This window comes from Stegodyphus dumicola, chromosome 5 (genome assembly GCF_044657685.1).
Source record: "Stegodyphus dumicola isolate Sdum_Otavi_A_Nest chromosome 5, ASM4465768v1".
Taxonomy (NCBI): Eukaryota; Metazoa; Arthropoda; class Arachnida; order Araneae; family Eresidae; genus Stegodyphus; species Stegodyphus dumicola.
The window spans coordinates 85,838,118-85,861,013 of NC_140772.1; the positions used below are offsets into that span (position 1 = coordinate 85,838,118).

At 31.0% G+C, this 22,896-nt stretch overlaps 1 protein-coding gene across 4 annotated transcripts in view; it reads left to right on the forward strand.

Moving 5' to 3' along the window:
• flfl (serine/threonine-protein phosphatase 4 regulatory subunit 3 flfl) overlaps window positions 1-22,896 on the forward strand; it is a 135,813-nt gene that overhangs the window by 110,455 nt on the left and 2,462 nt on the right. For 3 of the 4 annotated variants that reach the window (XM_085816845.1, XM_085816847.1, XM_085816848.1), the window contains exons 12-16: window positions 777-935; window positions 7,090-7,259; window positions 7,705-7,847; window positions 7,945-8,123; window positions 16,102-16,253. In XM_085816845.1, the coding sequence (XP_085672971.1) occupies window positions 777-935; window positions 7,090-7,259; window positions 7,705-7,847; window positions 7,945-8,123; window positions 16,102-16,253 (803 nt within the window). The remainder of the gene's footprint in view (window positions 1-776; window positions 936-7,089; window positions 7,260-7,704; window positions 7,848-7,944; window positions 8,124-16,101; window positions 16,254-22,896) is intronic. The other variant, XM_085816846.1, reaches the window with a different exon arrangement.

The following is a 22,896-nucleotide window of genomic DNA, read 5'->3' on the forward strand; positions in this document are numbered from 1 at the left end:
TAAACAAATAAATATTAAGCTTTTTTTTTGTAAATTTTGATACCCTTTAGATCATAATTGTTCTTTATTTCATAAATTATGGTTTCATATTTTTAATTTTATAATTTCTGCATGCCATCTTACGAGATTTAAACTGATGATCTATAATCCGGAAAATCGATAATCCGGAATCGCCAAAGTCCCGACGAGTCTGGATTAACGACTTTTGACTGTAGTATGTAAATCTTTTAATTATTTCTGTTATAAAATTCCTTTTATGTAAGATTATATTTCAGAGAACATAGTTAAAACTAAAAACACTAAAATTACACGATAGTCTTACATTTCAGCCATTGCATTGGTCAGAATCTGACATTTTCTTAAGAGAATTTTTTATCAGTATTTTTGCAATGTAAAAGGTATTGTTTGATAAATTAGTGCTTGTAGATATAAAGAATTGTGATAATCTTGCTGTGCACTTTTTATGACTGATTGAATTTTTATGAATATGTGTGCATGAATACTTTTATATGTAGTCTTCAATTTAAAACTTATAAGAATTTTAAAAAAGATAGCTAATGATGTCGGACTAAAATATTTACCATAAAAAATGAAAAAACTAATTTAATAGGTGTATTTGAGCATTATTATTATGTGAAATTTAATCGAATGCGGGTATTGGTATGTGAAATTCTTCTAGTTATGGTGTGATTTATGTTAATTTGTATCCTGTTTTTATTAAAATTAAGTATGTTGAATAATGATAATTTTCAAACTTTTTCTCCTCTTTTTTCTAGAAGATAGTCAAACTGCACAGTTGATGGGTCTCATTTTGGAACTATTATCCTTCTGTGTGGAGCATCACACATACCATGTCAAAAATTATATATTGCAGAAAGATTTACTGAGAAGGATATTAGTCTTAATGAAATCAAAGCATACATTCCTTATTTTATGTAAGTTTAACGTAATGTGATTATAAGTTATTAGATCACCCCCCTCCCTTAAAAATGACGTTCTGCATTTTTTTGAAGTGTTTTAATTGTTAAATTTTTCTAATGGCTTTTACTTTTTTCAGTAAAAAGAATCAAATGAAAATACTGTGGAAAGAGTCATTATAGTAATAGATTGGGATATCATAGTTACCGCCAAAAGTATTATTATTGGTATCTTCAATATAAATATTCAAAGAGAGAAATGCTGTCATTGTTAATTCTGGCTAACCATTGAATCAAAAGGAATCTCTTGCCTTGGTCATAATTCAGTTAATTTCATAATTCAGTTAGTCTGACTGTATACTAAATGCATTAAATGTATTCTCGGATTCATAAACTACATACTGTGTGATCACAAACGAGTCTTTTTTAGAAAACTGAAATTTGGTTCTTTTTAAAAAATTTTCAGAATATTTCCAAAGTTAAAATGCAGTTAGTTATGTTTGAATATCAAAGTATTTCCATGGGATAGAATTCATTTTTATCTTAAATCTGTCTTAATGTAGAATCAAATTATAATAATTTTAGGCATTTGCATGATATCATGTCTTCTTTAAGGTTTAATGAAAAGTAAATTTGGTCATAATTAATTCTTCTAAATAAGAGACTAGTGGAAAATTCCAGTCTTGTGGGTTATTGTACTTTCAAACACATTACATTTGTTACACTGGACAAAGGCAAATATTTGCTTACATTTAAGGAACAGGTATTGATAATCTTTTGCAATAAAAATTAGTAGAAAATTCCTGTTTCACTAGAACATATTTACAAATGCATTTTCTCGTGGGAGACAAAGTATGTCATTTATTACATCTGCTATTTTTTATGATGAATTTAATAAATTCCTAGAATGTCCCAGAAAAGCTCTGTCTTCATAATCAATAACCGGGACTTTGAGTACCTTGAGAATGTTCATCAAAAACACATCTGAATTTCAACTCATTCAGAACTAACTCACAGTAATATAGATAGTGTCGTCTCTTTGCTGGTGGGTTGCATTCAATATCCACCATATTTGTTCACTAAAATAACTCTACAAAACCTCCCATCGATATTAAGAACATTATTGAAAACAGATATCATCTATGCTTGTATTAACAACTGTACAAAACATCCCATCAGTATTAAGAACATTATTGAAAAGACATCTATACATGCATTATCAAAGATTCTGGAATTCAGAAGACCCCCAAAGTAACAGTATAAATAGGATAATCAAATTTAAAATTTGTGAATATAGGAACTATGCCTGAAATGAAAAACTGACAGACTTATGGATATTTGTGCATTGCTTGGAAGCTAAATATCTGCTGTTGTGTCTATTCAGACTATAAGAAGTCTTCATTTGATCAGATTATTTCAGCATGATGTTTCTAGAGACATCAACTAGGCTTGTAGTGTGAAATTATATGGCATATTTTTGCAGAAGCTTGGTGCTCATCCTTACTGTGCTGCACCATTTCAAGAACCATAACTGCAGTGAATTCATGGGGGAAGCTGTGCCATAAAGGTAGTCAAAAATAATCTAGACATTTCCTCCAACATCCTTTAGATAAACAAAGTAGTACTTCTACCTAACAGATTTCTAAACCAATAGTATAATCATTGTTATCATCGAGTTGAATGTATTTCTTACTGTTATTACTTTAAATTATTTGCTTTTTTGTGCAACAAGCAGTTCTTTAAGTTGACAAAGGTCATAAATGTATAGATCCTTTCCCCCCTCCCTTTTTGAGGGTAATAGTTATTTATTTTATGCATGTCTTGTTCACAAATTTCTCATATGTCATTATATTCATTTATTTAATGTTAAAATATAAGTCTTTCTTGTACTTTAGCTCAGTGGTAACTTAAAACTAAATAAATTTATTTGATAATCTATTTCAAATCATCCATTTTTCATTCAGATTCTATATTTTGAAAATTTTTTGGATGTTGGTGCATAATTTATGAGTATCTGCAGTTGGTACAGTATTAATACAACCACTATAGAAGAAGTTGCCAAATTTTGAGAATGTGCCTAACTCTGCCGTGTGTATATCAGTTCTTCAGACAACCATACTCACAGTTCTTAAAGTTAGGAGTATTGCCGTTTTCGTATGCATTCCTAGTTCCAACAGTTTTTATAGTGGAATCTAGATTTTTTTTGCCTCTTGATGGTCATGAATGAGCTCATATTTAATTTATGCACTGCAGTGGATGCTGCTTGTGTAAAACTGACAGATAACGTACATATTTGCGAAGAAAGAATTGCTTAATCTTAAAATTGCTGATGAATTCAATTCATTTTTAAAATCTGCGCTTAGGGAATTGGCCAGCAATGAGGAAAAATTCAGCAGGAATACAGTATTTTACCACAAAATCCCTCAAAGGAATAAGTAATTGTTTTGAATACGTTGTTAAAGTGATCACCACAAAATTTCCTCCTGAGCAAAAGGAAAAAAAACCCTTTTAAATAGATTTTGGCATTTAGTTGATTTTTTTAAAACCACCCAGTTATAATGTTAAATTATGTAATAAGTACATTTTTCAATTGAATGATGACTTAATCATTACTCTTTTTCATACGTAAAAAATTGCCAAATTTTGTCACCAAAGATGACTGTATTATGTAAAAAAATCGCCAACGGTGGTTGTGTTAATACACAAGTGCCCTGTAACTTGAGTATACTTCAGTTTTGAAGTCAATAAGTTATAATCTCTAACCTGATGATTCTCCAGTTTGATTTGTTAGTGGATATTATATTGACCATCATCATTAAAAAATATTCTTAAACCATGAATGATATAATATTCAGAAAAAAATATTTAATAAAAAACTGCTATTTAAGATAAATTTAGTGTAAAGATTTGTAGTTAAATTTATATTTAGCATAATAGTTTTTTATCCTGTTTTTGAAAAACTATGCGGTTAGCAAATTAAAGCATAGAAAAGAAGGAAAGAAAACCTGGGTGTTAAATTTATGGAAAATATTCAACTTTGTATTAAAGTACAGAAGTTGTCCCTTCATAATACCTAGTATGCTTTGCCATAATTAAATAAACCAAACCAAACCAACCCTTCATAATACAGTAGACTTCCAATAATCTGCAAACTTTGGGACCAAGTGTCGTGCAGATATTGAATTTTGCAGATTGTTCAATATTTGTCATTCTGAGTTTAGTTTATATTTTCCCTTTTCTAATTTTTACATTAAATTTGGTTTGTTTGCACTTAATTAGTAAATTATACTTTAGGAATTATTTAATGAGGATTTATTGTATAAAAAACTATTATATTTTTAATACTTGCAAATGTCATATAATAGTAGGGTAAAACATTGTTAGAGAAAAAAGTCTAAAATGAAAGCGAAAGCCAAGAAGCAGTTTTTGCAAATCACATCAAACTATAGTATGTAAAAGAAATGTACAAGCAAAATTGCTTTTAGATAACTTTCATGCTATTAAATGTAAGTAAAAATAAATAAATAAAATCTCAGCAATGCAGTTTTCCTTAAATTGCTTTCCTATGCTAAATCTGCCATTAAGTGCACATGCTGTTAGGTAATGATAAAACTAGCAGTTACCAAGAAATGCTGGAGTTGAAATTTTATTTTTTTAAAAAAATTATTTATTGTAGATATGTTTCTGATTTTAACATCAGATGAATTTCTAATAAGTTTTAAGGATCTATTTCTATTTGTCATCCATGTAAATAATTTTTTAGTCACTTTGAAGAATGTAAACAAATCAGTAACAAAGTGCCTTTCATTTAAAATTCAGCATTGGAAAACTTGTGGATAAATAAATTATTTACATGCGTGAACCACGTGAACTAAATATACAATAGAATCAAAGACTATTCAAAAGATTATCTAAAATTAAAAATTATCAAATTTATTAGAAAGAAATTACTATTAAGTTTGCCATGCTAGATGAGTTAAATGTATAGCTTATGTAGCACACATTTAGCTGTGTTAATGGTCATACATAATGGTGAATGTGGGCGAATGCAACTTGAAGAATTTCAAAGTAACGTATAGTTTTCATACATGATTGCTAGAACTGTCAAACAAGAGCTATTAACTATTCAATACATTTATAGCTCTTATTTTGAGAGTTGCATTCTTTTACTCCTCCATATCAATTCATCCTTCTTCACAGATAGATTTAATGCCCAGACCTGAAGGTACAGATTGAAAGAAAAATAACTTCACACATTGCTCAAAATTGCAATATTAATTTATTCAAAACATAACATTTGAAAATATAAATCATCAGTCATCCACCAGTTGAATGCTGTTTTCGTACGAAGATTGTCACAAAAGACAAATACGCTCTCATTTTGCTTATTCTGCCACAGCTCCAGAATTAGAAACTTCTTTCAAAATGATTGGAAATTAAAATTTTAATATTGATAAGATAGCTGACATAATAATAGCCTGAAAAAAATAATAAGCTGTATCAAATTATAAAGTTCAGAAAAAGTCCATTTTGCTATGTTAACTGAACTTGGGTTTTTCAGAATCTAACTCTGTTTTTCCCACTGGTCTCTTAACAAAAACAAAGCAGTGTGAGCGACATCCCACTCCAAATAAATATTTTGGGCACTTCATTTTTTTTTTTTTTTTTTTTTTTTTTTTTAAGGTCACACAGAAAATATTAACCCCTTCAGCATCCATTCAAGGGCTGTAAGTGTTATCGTGGCTGACATCAATCAGTATATTACCACTGGCAATTATGGGATTCCCTAGCCAGCAGGTGTTTGAAAGTAATGCACAGGAATCCTAGGAAAAGTTATTTTAAACGACATACCTCTTTCCTTATATTCTTCATTCCTAGACTTTGGAAAAATAATGCTGGTGGTCTGGATATGAGTGTGGATTTCAGGCTTTATACTATATAGTTAAAAAGCAAGGGGGGAAGGGAGAGAGAGAGAGAGTTTACAGTGACTTGTTGTGAAGTTGTTAAATATGTCTTGTGCTTTCAATTTTGGTAGAATTGATTCATTGTATAAGAAACCTGCATAATATAGTTTGTGTAACCTTATGTATAGCACTTTCTAGATTGTTGCATTCAGTAGTAAGCAAAGATACATAGATCATACAGCTGTATCAATTAAAAAATTGCATGACATTGTCTAATCATTTGTATTAAAATTGCTTACATCATGGTTCATATCAGTAGTCAGGTAGCAAGATTCCAATCAAATGATTGAAAGTTAAGAGATTCTTCATTCTCAGAGAAAATGAAATTTTTCTATATAGTTTCAGGTTTTATTAAAAGTAGTGGAATTTCACAAAAATATGTATCATAAAATTAAATTTCTTAGGAGGAAATATAATAAGTAGGAACTTGATATCCTTGGAAAATCAAAGTCAAAACCAAAAAGTTAAATTTCTTAGGGGGAAATATAACAAGTAGGAACTTGTTATCTTTTGAAAATCAAAGTCAAAATTTCTTCTAGAACAGGGGTTCTCAACTGGGGGAAAATTTCAAAAGTTTCGGGAAGGTGCAGTCAGCCTTTTATTTAGCTGCTAAGTATTTAGTTTTAGTCTGTGAATTTATAAAACTACTTTTATTCAACTTTTAGTATTTATCAACATTTTCTAACCTTTTTTTTTTAATTGCCAGGTGTTTTATTTAATAGCTATTAGTCGCTACAAGGGCCAGAAGTGGTGGCCATTTAATTATGGAAGCACCTAATAGGTGGCCACCGTTGCCTCCTATGATGGAATGGGCAGTTACTACCATGCCTTCTCCAAGATTTAAACCTGGGCCCATGGCTACAGAAGTCAGGGTCACTAACTTTATGTTGGATTAATTTATAAAACGTATTAACAAAATCATCTAAATCTAGAAAAATATATATATTTATTTTTCGAGTTTTGGAAAGGAGAAGGAATGATCTCCTAGCAGTGGTGAAAGGGATGCATATTACAAAAAAATATGAGAGACCCCTTTCCTAGACTAGCTTATTATCCAGGTTCTACTGTCTATTAGAATTACCAAATTGAGGAATATTGTGTGTGTTAGTGTTCTAGTTTGGATATTTTAAATAATTATCATGTTTGTAAATTACTGAGAGTTGCAGTTAACAAATAATGCGAATAATTTTTTTTTTTTTCATCCCCAGGTGCTCTTAGATTTATGCGCAAAATAATAGGCTTGAAAGATGAATTCTACAATCGATACATAATTGGTGGTAATCTATTTCAACCTGTTGTTGAAGCATTTAAAAGAAATAATGGAAGATACAACTTACTGGATTCTGCCATTGTTGAGATGTTTGAATTCATTAAATTGGTTAGTAACATTATTTGAGAAAATCATCTCGGTTCTTTTTGTTTGAAATTACTTTAAAAAAAAAAAAAGTTTGGAATAAAATGTCTCTCAGTTTAATAGCATTATTAGTCTTTAAAAAAGATAAGTATTTATTATTTTAACACTTATGTTAATGTGTTTTATGTAATGTAATACTTTTTTTATCAAAAATATTATGCCCTTCCATTAATTGATTTTTAAAATGCTATTTGTCCGCATTAAGAAGAAACTCTCAAATTTGGCCATTTGTTTATTATTTTTATGTGAACAATGCTGGTTGGTGTTTTAAATTCTTAATCTGTGGTTTTTTTATTAAATTGTGTTCGGATATTTTAATTTATCAAATGTTTTGAATATTTTTGATTTTATGTTAGTACTGTTTTTTTATTATTATTTATTTATTTTTGTTTCAACATTTTTCTTACAGGAGGACGTTAAAACTTTATGTGGTCATGTTGTCGAGAGGTATGGTAAAGTACTAGACAAGGTAGATTATGTTCAAACGTTCAGATCTCTTAGGTTGCGGTATGAACAGCATTTAGATAGGAAGGACAGATCATCTGTGGATAAGTAATTATCTTTTTTTCTATCCATATTATGGATTTTTGTTAAAAATATTAAATACAGCTAAGTGGGAAAATACTTTGTAACATTTTATTCTTTCTAGTGTGTCTCTTATAATGCGAAATAGCAGGTATCGACGTGATCCTAGGCAGTTAGATGAAGATGAAGAAATGTGGTTTAATGATGATGATGAAATAGAAGATGAAGAACCGGTTAATGAGCACAAAGATTTAGATGATGAATTTGATCAAATAGGAATTGGAAAAATTCTGGATAAAAGAGGTATCTTATAATTCCTGTAATTTTGATATTTGCTTAAGTTCATTAAGAGAATAAGTCAAGTTGGAAATAATAAAGCATTTTCTTTCTTTAATAATATCAAATCTGAAAAGTAGGTCGTCTGGTGTATGAAAGAACATATGCTTGAATTTTAATTTCTTCATTGTTCCTAATTGCAATCTTGTTTGCTAGAAAAGAAATTAATTAATTTATTTGTTAAACTTTATGTATTATTTAATTTAGTGAGTGTTGTTTATTCAATGTCAGTGCATTCAATGATGTTGTCTTGGTGGTAGCGGATACCTGGTTTCTCCATCTGCAAGTCCAACGTAAATCGGACTGCAAGCTAAATCTGGACATGTCGGAAAACATCACACAAGCCCATTGTGACGATCTGCACATTGCAAGTTCTCTACTCCAGGCTAACCCCTGGCATCAGTGACTTTGCTGTGAGCATATATACCAATCTATCCTAAACTTCTGTACACGGTTTGCCTTGAAACTGTTGTACCTGTGGCTGAAGATGGCTGACGAGACAGGTCTGATCCTTTGCTCCATCTACTTCTTTGACAGTTACTGCCAAATACCCAGCATCATAATTCGGGGGGTCAACCTGTACTGTTGATTCTACTGACATGTCCATCATTTTGGAATCGTTGCCAAAGCCTGGGATAACACTTTTCAATTCTAAGTTCCTCAGATACTTCCATCTAAGTGTACGCCCACATTCCAGGCGGCCGATAATTCTACCATGTAAAAACTCATCCACATGCATCCTCTGTGTCACTTGTGAAAAATTTTACTTTACTGTGAAAAACTTTATTTTTTTCTTATATACACTTCTGTCACACTCTCGTCATTGTGGCATGTTATCGTTGTCATCTGATGACTTCTTGTAATTTGCATATTATTCTTGAAGATGTGTGCAATAATTCAACAGGTGAAATTTTTACTTTAGAGTTCGATTTCCATGTGATTCTGAATTATCCTTAATGTGTATTTTAAATTATTACTTAAGCTCTTATATATGTTAAAATTAGCATTTGATAATCTTTTATCTTTATTGTACATGAAAATATATTTAAAAAAGTGCTTATATTATGAAATAATTTTCGGAAACGCTATTCAGATTATTCCAAAGTTTTAATTGACAAAATTCATTAATAAAGTTTAAAATTAGTAAAATAATGCAATAAACACTATTTACAGTAAAAAGTAACAAAATTTAAAATGAACACTTGAGTATGGTAAATCTTGAAGCATGAAGAAATGAAGAGTCCTTCATTGCATGTTCCACAAGCATAATATGACTGTTGCTTTTTTCTTTGTTTTAGCATGGTTTGTGAACATACTATTCACCTTCTTCAGGGGTTTTTTCACCCTTTTCGTTCATACAGAGGATAGGAAAATGCCTACCAAAATCACATAGATAATAGTACAGATCCCCTAACTGCAAACTGCTTTTCTTCTTGATAATTTTCTTAGTTCTCGAAAATTTGTTCAATCAGTTTCATTTTAAATTGGAGAAGCAGCTTCCTAATGCCATGTTTTTAGTCGTAAAGGATCTTGGAGTGCAGTATTGTTATATCCATCAGCCCGAAAAACAATTTTTTGTACGATTTAACCGATTTTCAAAAACATGAATAGTGTGTCATAACTCCATCTCCTATGTCTACACCACCCATGTTTTTGTTGTAAGCAGTAATACGTTAGGTTTTTAAAATGTCTTTTCCAGTAATTCTATCTTTTCTGCCAGATTTAGCTATTTCTGGTGCATGTATGCTCGTAAGTATAAAAAAGTCTTTTTTCCTTTAAAGCAGAATGTTCATATTGTTTCGCTGCATTACATCAAATCCACTCCTATTTAGTTTTTTTCTTGGAAAGTCTGTAGGAGTTCCTTATCGTGTTTTTAATGCAGTTACTGTTTACTTTATAAAATTTTTGCTTAATATACTTTATACAGTTACTGTTCCACAAACATTCATTTTCTATGGAATGCAAATATACCGCTAGTGATGGGGAACTGAATAAGCAATCCAAATATAAATTACACCTTTTCTCACATAAATCACTCACCAGTGTTTTCACTAATCTTTCTCTGTAACATCTGTCACTGCTTAACATTTCTGTGTTCTTCCCGCAGTAAATTAAAAAATTCCATACATAACTGGTAACTGAGTTGCATAACTTTTATATTTTTATCCCATAATGCAATCTTTTGGATGGAACGTGCTGTTAAAAGCCAAAATGTCCTTTCCAAGCAAAAAGGAATTCATCAGTACAAATATTTGCCTCGGGTGTGTAGTTTCTTTTAAATTTATTTTTTAGTTTTTCTACAATTAATACCAATTTTCCCAACTCTTGTCTGAGGTGAAATGCAAAAATTTTTAAATATTAAGGAATATATTTCTAGGCATAACTCTGTTGAAAAACGGAGTAGCGAATATTTCGTTTGTAGTGAAATACATTTTTAAATTGGTCTTCTTGATAATGCCCATTAGTATTAGCATTGCAAAAAATACTTTTATAGTCTCAGTATTTACATCTGAAAAGAACGAGACTGAAAAAAAAAAAAAGGCTTAGAAAGGCTGACTTTGAAGTTGATGGAGCTCTTTGACCGTTTTGAGCAAAACTGTTTGTTTCTTCAGCAATCAAATTTAGTAGATCATCATCAAAGAAAATATTTAAAAAATCAAATTCTTTTTCAACATTTACTATAGATTTGTTCCCAATGTTCTAGTAAATGTATGGGGGTGTAATTCCTCAAGTGCATGAGTCCAAGATGATGTATCTTGAGTCACGCTTTCACATTAAGTTGAAAGCAGGTACTCACTGAACTCTGCCTCTGACAAAATGTCTGTATCAGAAACTTTAGAAGTATCACTAGAAGTGCATGAGTCCAAGATGACGTATCTTGAGTCACGCTTTCACAGGAAGTTGAAGGCAGGTACTCACTGAACTCTGTCTCTGACAAAATGTCTGTATCAGAAACACTAGAAGTATCACTTTTTAACTCTTTAGAAAATGAATCATCCCTCTCATCTTTAACATTTCGTTCATTTACCATACAAGTGTATTCTTCCTCTGATAAATAATGCCTGTGCATCATAATAGACTAGAGTCAAGCCTTTCCTAAATAAAAAGACTCAAAATATATCTGACAGCAATGCAAAATATAACAGAATCCCACAATAACCCTAAAAGACTCTACATAGTAGGAGGGTAATGAATTAAAAAAAAAGAATTAGATATAAATAAAAAATGTGAATGCTTATATTAACAGGTGTTGATTTACAGAGCCCAGCTGTGTTTACGTTGCACTTTCACACCTCCTCGCAACAGCTGATGAGTAAAATACCAAAGTCAGACAGAATGTATACAAACTGAAGTTCAGGAACCTGTGTTCATTTCAAAAGTAATGGACGTAGGGTGCTAGTGGTTTTAAAAAAAGTTCTAGCTTAAAATACATATACTCATCCACCCGTCCCCTGAATTAAAATCTTCAATGATACATGGTTGGGACGTTTGGCTTTGAGAGACATTTGTGAGGAATGTATGTATGGGATGCCCATCCAGTAAGTGTTAATAATAGTCGCAAGTAAGCTTATGCTTGTGCGATTCCAATTTAAACCTATAGTAGTCCTTTTTGCATATTTATATCAGTTAAAAATTTCTTTTGATTGCTGGGACAGTTTTCCTGATTTCTTAAGAATTTTCCCAATATTTAGCACTTTTGATGAATGATCTGTATATTGATAATCAGGAGTTCAGTGTACTTTACTGTGATTCATGTCTAACCATTGTGTTTGGTATAAAGCTGAATAATTAATCCATTTAATGTCATTGCCTTCATATACCTAAGGGCCATTATATTATGACCACCGTGTTAATAACATATAGTACCACCTTTAGCCCTCAAAACTGCCAGCACCCAGCATGGCATTGACTCCAAAAGGTGCTGATACGTATTCTGAGGTATCTGGTACCAAGCGCTATCCAAATGGTCCTGCAGTTTCTGCATATTGCGAGGGGGGTAGCATGGCAACACGAATTTGGTTTTCCAGGTGGGACCACAGATGCTCTATTGCAGCAATTCTCAACCTGTGGTACGCAAAAGAAAAATAGGTGATATGCAAATAAATAAAATATATTCTATTAAGTTAAAAAAAAAATCTCGTGGAGGGGGGGAAAAACTGGTACAACAAAATCAAACTCGAACTGAAGATTTCAAAAATAACACACCTGTAAACTTTTGGGTGAAAAACAATTTAAAGGCATCTCAAGTAAAGCTATCAGTTTTTTTTTTAAATCTATTTGTGTGAACAAGGTTTTTCTTCCATGTTATATTTGAAAAATAAATACAGAACAAAATTAAAAGTGGATCCTAATTTACGTTTAAAGCTAAATGAAATAAGGCCAGATGTAAAGAAACAGACCCAAATTTCGCACTGAATTTTTTAATTTAACCCGTACACGACAGGCATCTCTGTTACCGAAGCATTCTCTTGGGTTGGCGCGTTAACCAGATACATCTTCTTGTGGGGATGGGCAATTCGTTCTGCTAAGTCTAACTTTGGGAAAAAAATTCATATAAATTAAATTTGTCATCCAATTATTCCAATTTTTGGAACATTATGAGAAGAACATTCAGATAGTTGTCAGAATTAATTTTAAAGCTTTATTAATATATTTTCCTTAAAAATTTTATACTCATTCTAAAATAATATAATTTTTCCCTTATCCCACAAATAAATATATATAGAAAAATATCCAAACAATCTCAGATTTTATTTAACAAAACACATAATTAAAATTAAACAATATTAAAACTGTCTTTCATAAAAATTCAACGTGGAAACAACAAAAAGGAATATTGTATGCAATGAAGATTATACTGTTGCAGATGGCAAAAAGTGACTGAATGCATAAGAAATAAGTGTAATGAAATCTAAAGAAATTAAAATTTCTTTATAGTAAATATTATAAAATTACAATTAAAAAAACATGTTCTGTGGTATTATTTGTGAATTATAAAATAGAAATCAATAAAGTAATTATTGCTTCTTTTTCTCTCTAACATGCCACAATCATAAAGACTACTGCCACTTTAGTATTGGCAGGCACTTTTGGGGGGGGTAAACGTTTTTCAATTTGCAGGTCTTCACCGCTTTTTCTTTTGGGGGTAGAGCTATGGCAGAATCCAGAAACATTGCATTAAAAGTTGTTTTGAGTGGCCTGAAATTGTAATGTAATGTATTTTCATATGTAATGGTTATTTTCAGTTAAATTTTAATTATAGCATTCAACTTTTATAACACACAGATTAATAACTACAGTTTCAGGCCACTAAAAACTTTTAATGCAATGTTTCTGGATTCTGCCATAACAAAAAAATTTAGCCATGAAGACCTACAAATGGGAAAACGCTTGCAGAAAAAAATGTGGCTGCCAATACTTTAGTGGCAGTAGTCCTCTGATTGTGGCATATTAGAGAGAAAAAGAAGCAATAATTTCTTTATTGGTTTCTGTTTTATAATTCACAAATAATACCATGGAACATGTTTTTAATTGTATAAATGGATATTTACTAAGCAGAGTTTTAAATGGAAAAATTACTTATTCAAATAGTGGTAATGAAAATGCATCAACTAGCTATAATCATTCGAGATTGTCCTTGCCATTTCTTGTATATAGGGACTAAAAAAGTAATTAGATCAGAGATAGAAATGTTAGCAGATCAATGATTTTATTTAGAGAAAAGTTCAAAAAGCAAAAGCATAGCTTCAACTTCCTTAATGAATTTTAGGGCAGAACGTAAAGTCTCAGAAAATTTTGAAGAACTGCAGATCACTTGGTTTTTTAGTGTCATATGATTATGTAATGTGGCACACTTTCATAACACACACACACACACACACGCCCCCCCCTCCCCCGAAAAAAAAAAAAAAACTGCCAGCTCTGTTTATATATACAGTTTTTCCTCACGTTTCCTGACAGATCATCAAATCTCCCAGTTTTTAAATTTTAGTGTTTTCTAGTAATAAATGAAATTTAAATTGTGCAAATTTCATTCCTTTGGTAATTTCAGTATTATTTTCTTATTAAATTTTATTTGATCTAAATTGTCTTAATCTACTCTAGATTTTTGTAGAGCCTTGTAAGAAGATTCAATTAACATTTACTCAGTTAATATTTGTATTTAATTTTGTTTTGCATCAATATGTGATATATTATTTATTCACACTGTAGTGTGTGCATTAATTATTAATTTTGCATTCACTGTATTTAAAAGTACTTAAAATAAAAAATATATTAAAGCCTTCCTTTACATAGAATTTCCTCAGTTTAAAAGTGAAATAAAATTACAAAATTAAATTAACTAAAATTTAGAGTATCTGATTAAATATAACTATATTTTATAAATAGTTTAACCTTTTGAGGCCAGGGCTTTGGTAGCATTAAAAGCTACACCAAAGGATGGAGAATCTTGAACCGAATGCTTTCCTCCCTTTAAGAAATCACTTCCTATTTGCAACAAAGATTCTTGTGTGTAGTTTAATGGATTCTCAGAGGGGTGCATCTATGTCGCAAAAGGAGGACCTTTGAAAGAGATAAGTGGTTAAAACCCTAGGAACATCAAATTTGACATTTTACCCCACTTTTCAGCCTGGAAAATGGGGGAAAAAGACATGGACACTAAAGTGGACAACCCCATCTTTTCAAAGAGAGGACCCATCCCATTTTCAAAAGGTTAATTACCTGCATTTTGCATTATACGATCAATTTAAGTCAATTTAGAGTTCTTTTGAAATGCCTTTACAGTGCAAAAACATTACAGGAACTTCTAGTTTTTCATATTTCAAGGCTGGCAGCTATGGTATTAATTTTTGGAGTTAAAACCTTAAACCCATAGAGGAAAAAATAAAAAGAGAGAGTTTGGAATTCTATTTAACGCTTCTCTTTTTTACTTCAGATATAGTGTATAAATTTGAAAAGTACAAAATATAATTGTTCATGATGCATAAATCGCATCCACTCCAATGAATTTTAATGTTTATGCCATAAAGCATGATGTAAATTGTGCTTAAACATGCATACTTGCAGTCCTGGCAGTTGAATTTTTTATGATTGAAGAAACACTCTTGAAAAATACAGCTAAATTGGCAAAATCAGCACATTCATTTTTAAAGAATTACATTTATTTGTACTTTTCTTGTTTTTATTATATATTTGACATGAGAAACACAAGATAGCAAGTTAGCAGTACAAAGGAGCCAAGGAAAAATGCTTAGATTCCAGTGAAAAGTGTTACTATAGTTCTACTTCTTTTCATTCGTTAAGTTTTTATTTGAAAAATTTAATATTATTGGCTGAAAGATCTCATGTTATGTTGTATATGTGTTTAGCATTATATAAGAATCACATGATTGATTATATGCATGTTACTGTTTTAAGAATAGAAAGGAGAGATAACTAAATAGGAGTTTTTGCTATTTCCCCTTTCTATCTTCTAGTTATTCCCTTCTTTCTGAAAAGGTTTCTGAAGTTTGATTTTATATGTATAAATTTGTTCTATGACTGCATCAGTCACTACTTTTTGATGTATAGTTTTTCACATAAATTAAATCAATGAAAAAAAAACACATGATGGATGAAGAAATTGCTTGCGTCTTTTTATGCAAAATTTCTTGAAAACGCACATGTAATGTGATAAAAGCAGAAATAGCGGAAAAAAATCTCCCCTACCCCAATCCATATGTTAAATTATAAAAAAAGACACTGTCTTATATCCATTGTTAATGTTGCATGTAAAAAAAAAAATTTTTTTTTTAAATATTTCTGTGTACATCTCTTGCATTATTTTAAATGTATTTTATGTAAAAATAGGATGAATATAAATATTATGATGCTCATAAATTACCTGTTCTTGGAAAATAAATTTATTATTATTTGTTATTTTATAATGGAATTTTTCTTCCAGCTCGAGATGCAGAAGGTAAAGAAAATGTAAAAACTGTTCCTTTGAGGTCATTTTCACCTGTATTAAATAACCGAAGAAGCAGTAGTCCCTCAAGTGTGACTCCACCTCTAAGTCCAGCTGTTGAAGTAAAATCACCTCAGTTGACTCGAAAGGTACTTTATCAGTGACATAATACATTTATTATATATTTTATATTTCTAAATGCTGTTAAGGACAAGTTTTATCATTTTTGATAAGATTCTGTCCAGCATGAACGGACTGTATTCTTTTACTTTTCATCAATATTATAAAAATACATTCCCAGATGCAGCAATAATTTTAAATTAAAACTTCAATAAAAAATACTTAAGAAGCATTAATATAAGCTATTTTGTACAGAAGTCTTAATTCTCTGAGCAGCATACTTTTTTGTATCTGCTCACAAGCTCTGTATTCAAGCATCATTTTATTAAGTAATTTGTATATTTACATATTTTATAATCTTCCATTAATTTTTTATCATGAGAAAAAAGAAGTAAGAAAGAAATATTTTAAATAACGGAATAATAGATAACAGAGCTAACAATCAAATAAAGATTATGCCACAATCAGAGTTTTAACATTTGGAACATTGACAGATGTTCCAAATTATATATATATATATGTATATATGATATTTTGGCAGTCGTGACGAACCTCGGCATCAATGTTCAGGCATGGCTTTATGCAGAGTAGTAAGGAGGATATCCAAAGACGACACAAATTGATTTAGTTTTCAATTGCACATTTTTATTCACTACAATTAGTAGATCATTTTCCTTTTAGATAACACTATTTAAATTACATATCCATAGTAGCTTTAACTAAGTATGATTAAATTTAAACTTTATGCATCATCACTAATTCTAACAAAGGAAGAAAAGATGGACAGGGCATGAAATATTTATGGACTCATGCCCTGTCCATCTTTTCTTGCACGCAATCTGACTGAAAAATGGCACGTACGCAGTATTTATAGTAGCGGTTATGTAATAGGCTAGCAAATTCTAGAAGGTACTGGTCTAGGGGGAAGATCTTAAATTGCAGAAAATGAATTAAAGGTTGTGTGTTCGCGTAGAGCAAAGTCATCGAATTTTTTATATTTTACATATATATATATATATATATATATATACATACATATAGTACTGCTAACTTGAGAACACTTGATATTGTGTAAAGTATGTGCATCCACCAAAAATTATAGTTCTATCATTTTTAGTAGTTGTATTTTAGAAATTAAATTATAATACGAATGTTATTGAGAAAGGAAGATTGAGCTGAAAACATAGTGAAGGAATAGTTCATCCTCAAATTTTTGTTTAAAAACATCATTAGAAACAGGTTCCATTTTTAAAAACCCAGTTTTACTCCCATGTTCTCTTGAGAAAAGTAATAGAATTATTCCTGACTAAAAGAATGGAAAGCAATTGTTATGAGATGCTCTGCTCGAAGAGGAATTGCCTGCTTCTTTTAATTATTATTATTGATCATGCTTGTGCATTTTTAGTTTATTCTGACAGTACTATTGATCGTGACATATTGGCAGGAATGATGTGTGTCTTAAGACGGAGATCCCTTTCAGATACAAGTTAAAAAGAATATAGGGTGTTTTCAGATAGAAGGAAATGGTTCAGATGAAATACTTTTAGACATTACGTTTTAATTGGATCTCACAAGCCATAATATATTTTTTCTGCCGGGCACTTGCCGTTTTAGCATTCGCCACTCAGAATGATTTAGTTCAGATTTTATCCGTATTTGTTTACGTTCACAAATTTGAAATCTTAAGTTCATTGATATTATGTATCATGGGAGAGGGATTAACTCTGAAATGCAGGTTAGAGCATTATGTTATAATATACAGTTAATATTTTCAGGTCAGCAAAACGAAATAACCAAAATAAAATAAGGCAGTTAAACTTTTCATTCATTGTTGTTGATATGTGCAGCTTGGCATAAACTTACACAAATAACTCGGCAAAAAAAATTGCATGTTCCTGAGTAATTACATCATTATCCTATAGATTTTTTAAATATATTTGAAAACAAATGAAGCAGCAGGTATTAGCAAATTAGAAGTCTAGATCAGATTTGTCTCAATAAGCTAAATTTCAGTTTTGGCACCCAATTTTGAAATAATTTTGGCTTGGAGCATTATGTAAATACCTGTGACAGACAATTTACATCCATGCCTTCTTCGGGGTTCGAACCCGGACCCTTCAGTATCCCAGTCCGTTCTCCTAACCACTATACTGTCTAGGCGGCCCTGTGTGATTATCATTATGCAAGAAGTCATATGACATGGTTTCATTTTGATATGGAAGCTGGAATAGCTAAAAACAATGGATGCTGTAAACAGTTTAGAGCAGTTTATTATAAGCATTTGCTATGTTTAGGACGGAAAGCAAAAATAAAATGAAGAGTAAAGGGATTGTTCAATTGTATGTGAAATAGTTGTGTCTGTAGACATGACTATTTTTATTTCATGATAAAGCAGTCTTGAGATGCATAATCTGGTTCACACATTGTCATTGGCCGATACCCAATCTTCATAACATTCTTTGAAATTTACACCATAGACAAGGGACAAAAGAGAGAGGTGAGAAAAGCAGGTTACTAAGAACAAAGTCATAGTAGAAAGAGAGTATTCATTCACCAAAGGTAGAGTGTTAGGTATGTTTCAAAAGCTTCGTAATTTGAATTGATAAGAACTGTCTGCATTACAGAATAACTTAAGAAAAAGCATGAAACAGATTAATTTTGAAGACTCAGTCCAGTAAAAGTTTTATGAAAACATGTTTACTTTTAGAACAGAAAAGGAAGGTTTTCAAATTAAAATGAAGAATTATGGGGTTTTTGCTAATTTGAAATTTTAATTTACTAATTTTTTATCTTATGCCTCCTCCCCCTTGTAAATTTATTTTCAATGATTGTAACACTAATCATAACTATTGCTGGATCATTCATAATAACACTCCTGTCATTAATACCATTCAAACCATTAACATCCAAAACATTAACTACTATGACTTTGAAAACTTATATACCTCACTTCCTCTAGAAGAAATCTATACCAGTCTACTTGATCTACCTAAACTCTTCCCTGATATTCTCAATATCATGACTCTTGACAAATGGAAAACCTACCTAAAATGCACACTTTTTCATAACTACATCAAGTTTCAAAATCAACTTTTTAAACAAGTCAGAGGATTGCCAATGGGCTTACATTCCCAGCACCTCGATCTGTAATATCTTTTTATTTGTCAAAGAATTTAACTTCCAAAAAAATCTACAACCACAAGAATTAAATTACTACAAACACACCTACAGATATATTGATGACCTTATTACAATTAATAATTTTGGTAAAATTGAACACTCCGAGATTTATTCAAATTGTCTTACACTTAATAAAACTAATAATTCACAAAATAGCATAGACTTTCTAGATCTTCAAATCATTAACTACAAAAAAATTTTACTTTTTGACAAAACAAGAGACTTCAATTTCAATACTAACAAATTAATAAATTGGAACTCCAACATATCCAAAAAAGTAATTAACAATACTATAATTAATCAAATACAACGAATTAAAATTATATGCACAGATACAATAGATTTACAACACGAAATTTTACTCCTTATTAAAATTCTCAAAAATAATCTAATACCCATTCAATTTATCAAACATTGCCTTAAAAGAGCAGGCGTTAAATACTCACTCTAAATCATTTAACTGATAGGGATATGATAATTTGTTCCTAAACCTGAGAAGGCGGTATAAGTTGGATGACTATCAGTTGAAGGATTTGTATATAGTGTAATTACTCAATTGTATATATTGTAAAAAGCTAATTGTCTTCAGACTTATGCTGTTACTAAAAAAATGGGCCTATTTCATGACTTTAGTCTAATAGCTGTCGGACAGTGAAAATTCCTTTTTTCCTTTCTTAAACTCTTAATCATTGCGACACGACAATTAGCCAGAAATTAATTAATTTCCATTCACTAGTATTTTCAAAAAAAAAAAAAAAAAAAATCTTAACAGACAGTCTCACTCAAATAAGAACTCCACATAATACATCCCTCAAGAATTCAGTCTCACCCACTACCATAAATTACTTCACCCAAGTCTTACCGACTGATATTATTCAAAGCCCCCACTGCCGCTAAGAATTTTCGGACACCTTACACTTATGAGTCAGACACGAAGAAGAACACTTTGCCAACTCCCCCCACTAGAAAGAATGTAAGTTAATACCTTTTCTGGCCTTTATATCTTCATGTACATTCACTGTTCTTATTATATATTATTTTTTATATTATTTTTATATTGTCTTTGATTTGTTTTTACAAAGTTTAGATTATTTATCTTATTTTGTAATCTTCTATGTTTATTTCAACTTTACTTTGAATTCGATTTCATAATGACAATTTCCAATGTTTAATTTTTACAAATAATATAGAACTCAAATGCATAAACATGAAGGTGTCGGGGACGGTTGCTCGGGTTATTTTGGATTTCTCTACAGAAATTGCTTTTTACTCCAAATTGAATTGACTAAAATGCTTCATAAGAATAAGTTCTTTGAGTATCAGCATTGGTTCATAATTCCTTCTATTCGCGGAAATATTTGGCTGACTAGAATTGTCGGTTTGGGTTTAACTTATAACTCGAGTGAGTAAAGACGAAACACCTTCGTATTTACGTATTTTTATCAATTATTGTTCATTGAACGGGAATTGGTTTGTTCCCCTTGAAAAGTCAACTAATTTCTGATCAATGACAATGATTACATGTTTTTAATTTTTCCTTTTACAATTGAAATTTTATTCTCCATGATGATTTAACTCCAGTCCCCGTTAAAACATTATTAACATTTTGCTTTCAAATTACTTCAAAATATAACTTACCAGTATGGATTCACTCTTTTAAAATACTTCTACTTTAATTAAACTTAGGAGATAATATAATCAATTAATCAATATTGTTTAGGAAATAAATTATATATATATATATAACAAGCAAAAACACAGTATTTGTGTTTGTCAGAGAATGGCAGCAATCTGATCTACACCAAAGATTAAAAGGTTACCAAACGTCTAAGCAGCAGTCAAGCAAAGTCAAGATATTTTGAAATGGTAGTGTTTGAGCTCTGAGCTGCTGCTGCATGGCATCCCAGAAGCTGCCCATGAGCTCTATTGCATAAGATCCGATGAGTTAGTTGGCAGGACATCCTTATGATCCTTGAACCACTCACTGCAACATAATTCGAGCCTTGTGACATGGGGCGTTGTCCTTGTGGAAGATTCCATTTCCAGTTGGAAAGACAGACAATGTAAAGATGCAACTGATGTGCATTTATGTTCAGATAGTCCGCAGCTTTCATTGTCTGTTCTACCACAACTAAGAGTTCCAGAGCTGCCCATGAGAATGTGCCCCAAATCATGATACCACCACTCTAGCCTGTGTATGACCTAGTGTACCAGGGAAGCAACTGTTCGCGTGAAAGATGGCATACCCAGACGCGATCATGGACATGATAAATCATGATTCATCAGACCAGGCAACTGTCTTTCACTTTCTCTTTGATGACATGTGGAAATCCAACACTTTGGTGTCTGCTGCTGGTTTCACCAACATTTATTCACTTTGCGTAAATACTAATAATGACAGATCGTGAACAACCTGCCAGTCATGCAGTTCCAAGTCTTCAAAGTGTTACAATCTACCCTCTATCAAATTCACTGAGATTAGCAGGCTATTGCATCACTCAGAATAGTAGTAAGTGCAAGAATGATTTCGAAGCAGTTAAATACCATTCCCACTTAATCACTTACCCTCCACATCATCCAGACGAGTTCATTGAAAAATGTGGGGATGGTCATAATGTTTTGGCTTGTTAGTGCTTGTATAATTCGAAGAATATCACATCATAGTACTGCAATTAAAAAATTTCATAATGACATGCACACTTTATGAAAGTGAGCTTATCTGTAAAATAATGCTTCATAATCATCATGCACTGTTATTTTACAGATAAGTTCACTTTCATAAAGAACTCTCCTTAACATGTACTGTTTCAAAATTTCACGTTTTCATTCATATTCTCATAAAACTTTGTCATTTGTCATAAAAAATTAGCTGTCTCTTACGCACAAAGAAGTCAGTGCCATTAGTTAATTTGGTTTAAATCTTAAAGCTGAGCATGGATTTTTAAGTTTCCTTTTAATTAAAAAATGCAAATTTTTATAATAATTAGCAAAAACACCATTCATTCGATAACTATGCACAAAACAAATATTTCACGTTTGTTTAATAATTGCTGGTAATACAGAAAATACTCTGTTGGCCATCCAATATGTAAAACAATGAAGTAAGAATTCAGTAGGCTTGAAATTACTACCATGCAGAGACGTGTCGATTAAGACATGCAAATGCACTACAGAGCCAATGTAAATCATGCATGCCAGTAATGCTGTTTGGAAATAATTAAAAGAAGAGAGTACTAGGCTGTTTTACATACTAGAATTGTGTGTTTTCCTGGTAACCCTTTGCTTGGGAACTTCAGTGTGCATTGTGGGAAAAAAATGGCAATCATTTGAAACAATTTCTTAGGAAGAATTATGGCTTATACAGATGATCCTTTTGAGAAATTGGTGTTCTCGTGGAGATGAAACCAATATTCAGTGATGCGAATATGGAATTGATGGTTTCAGGAGGGAGAAGCCAATCAACAGAAACAATTGCACAAGTCTCGTTACATC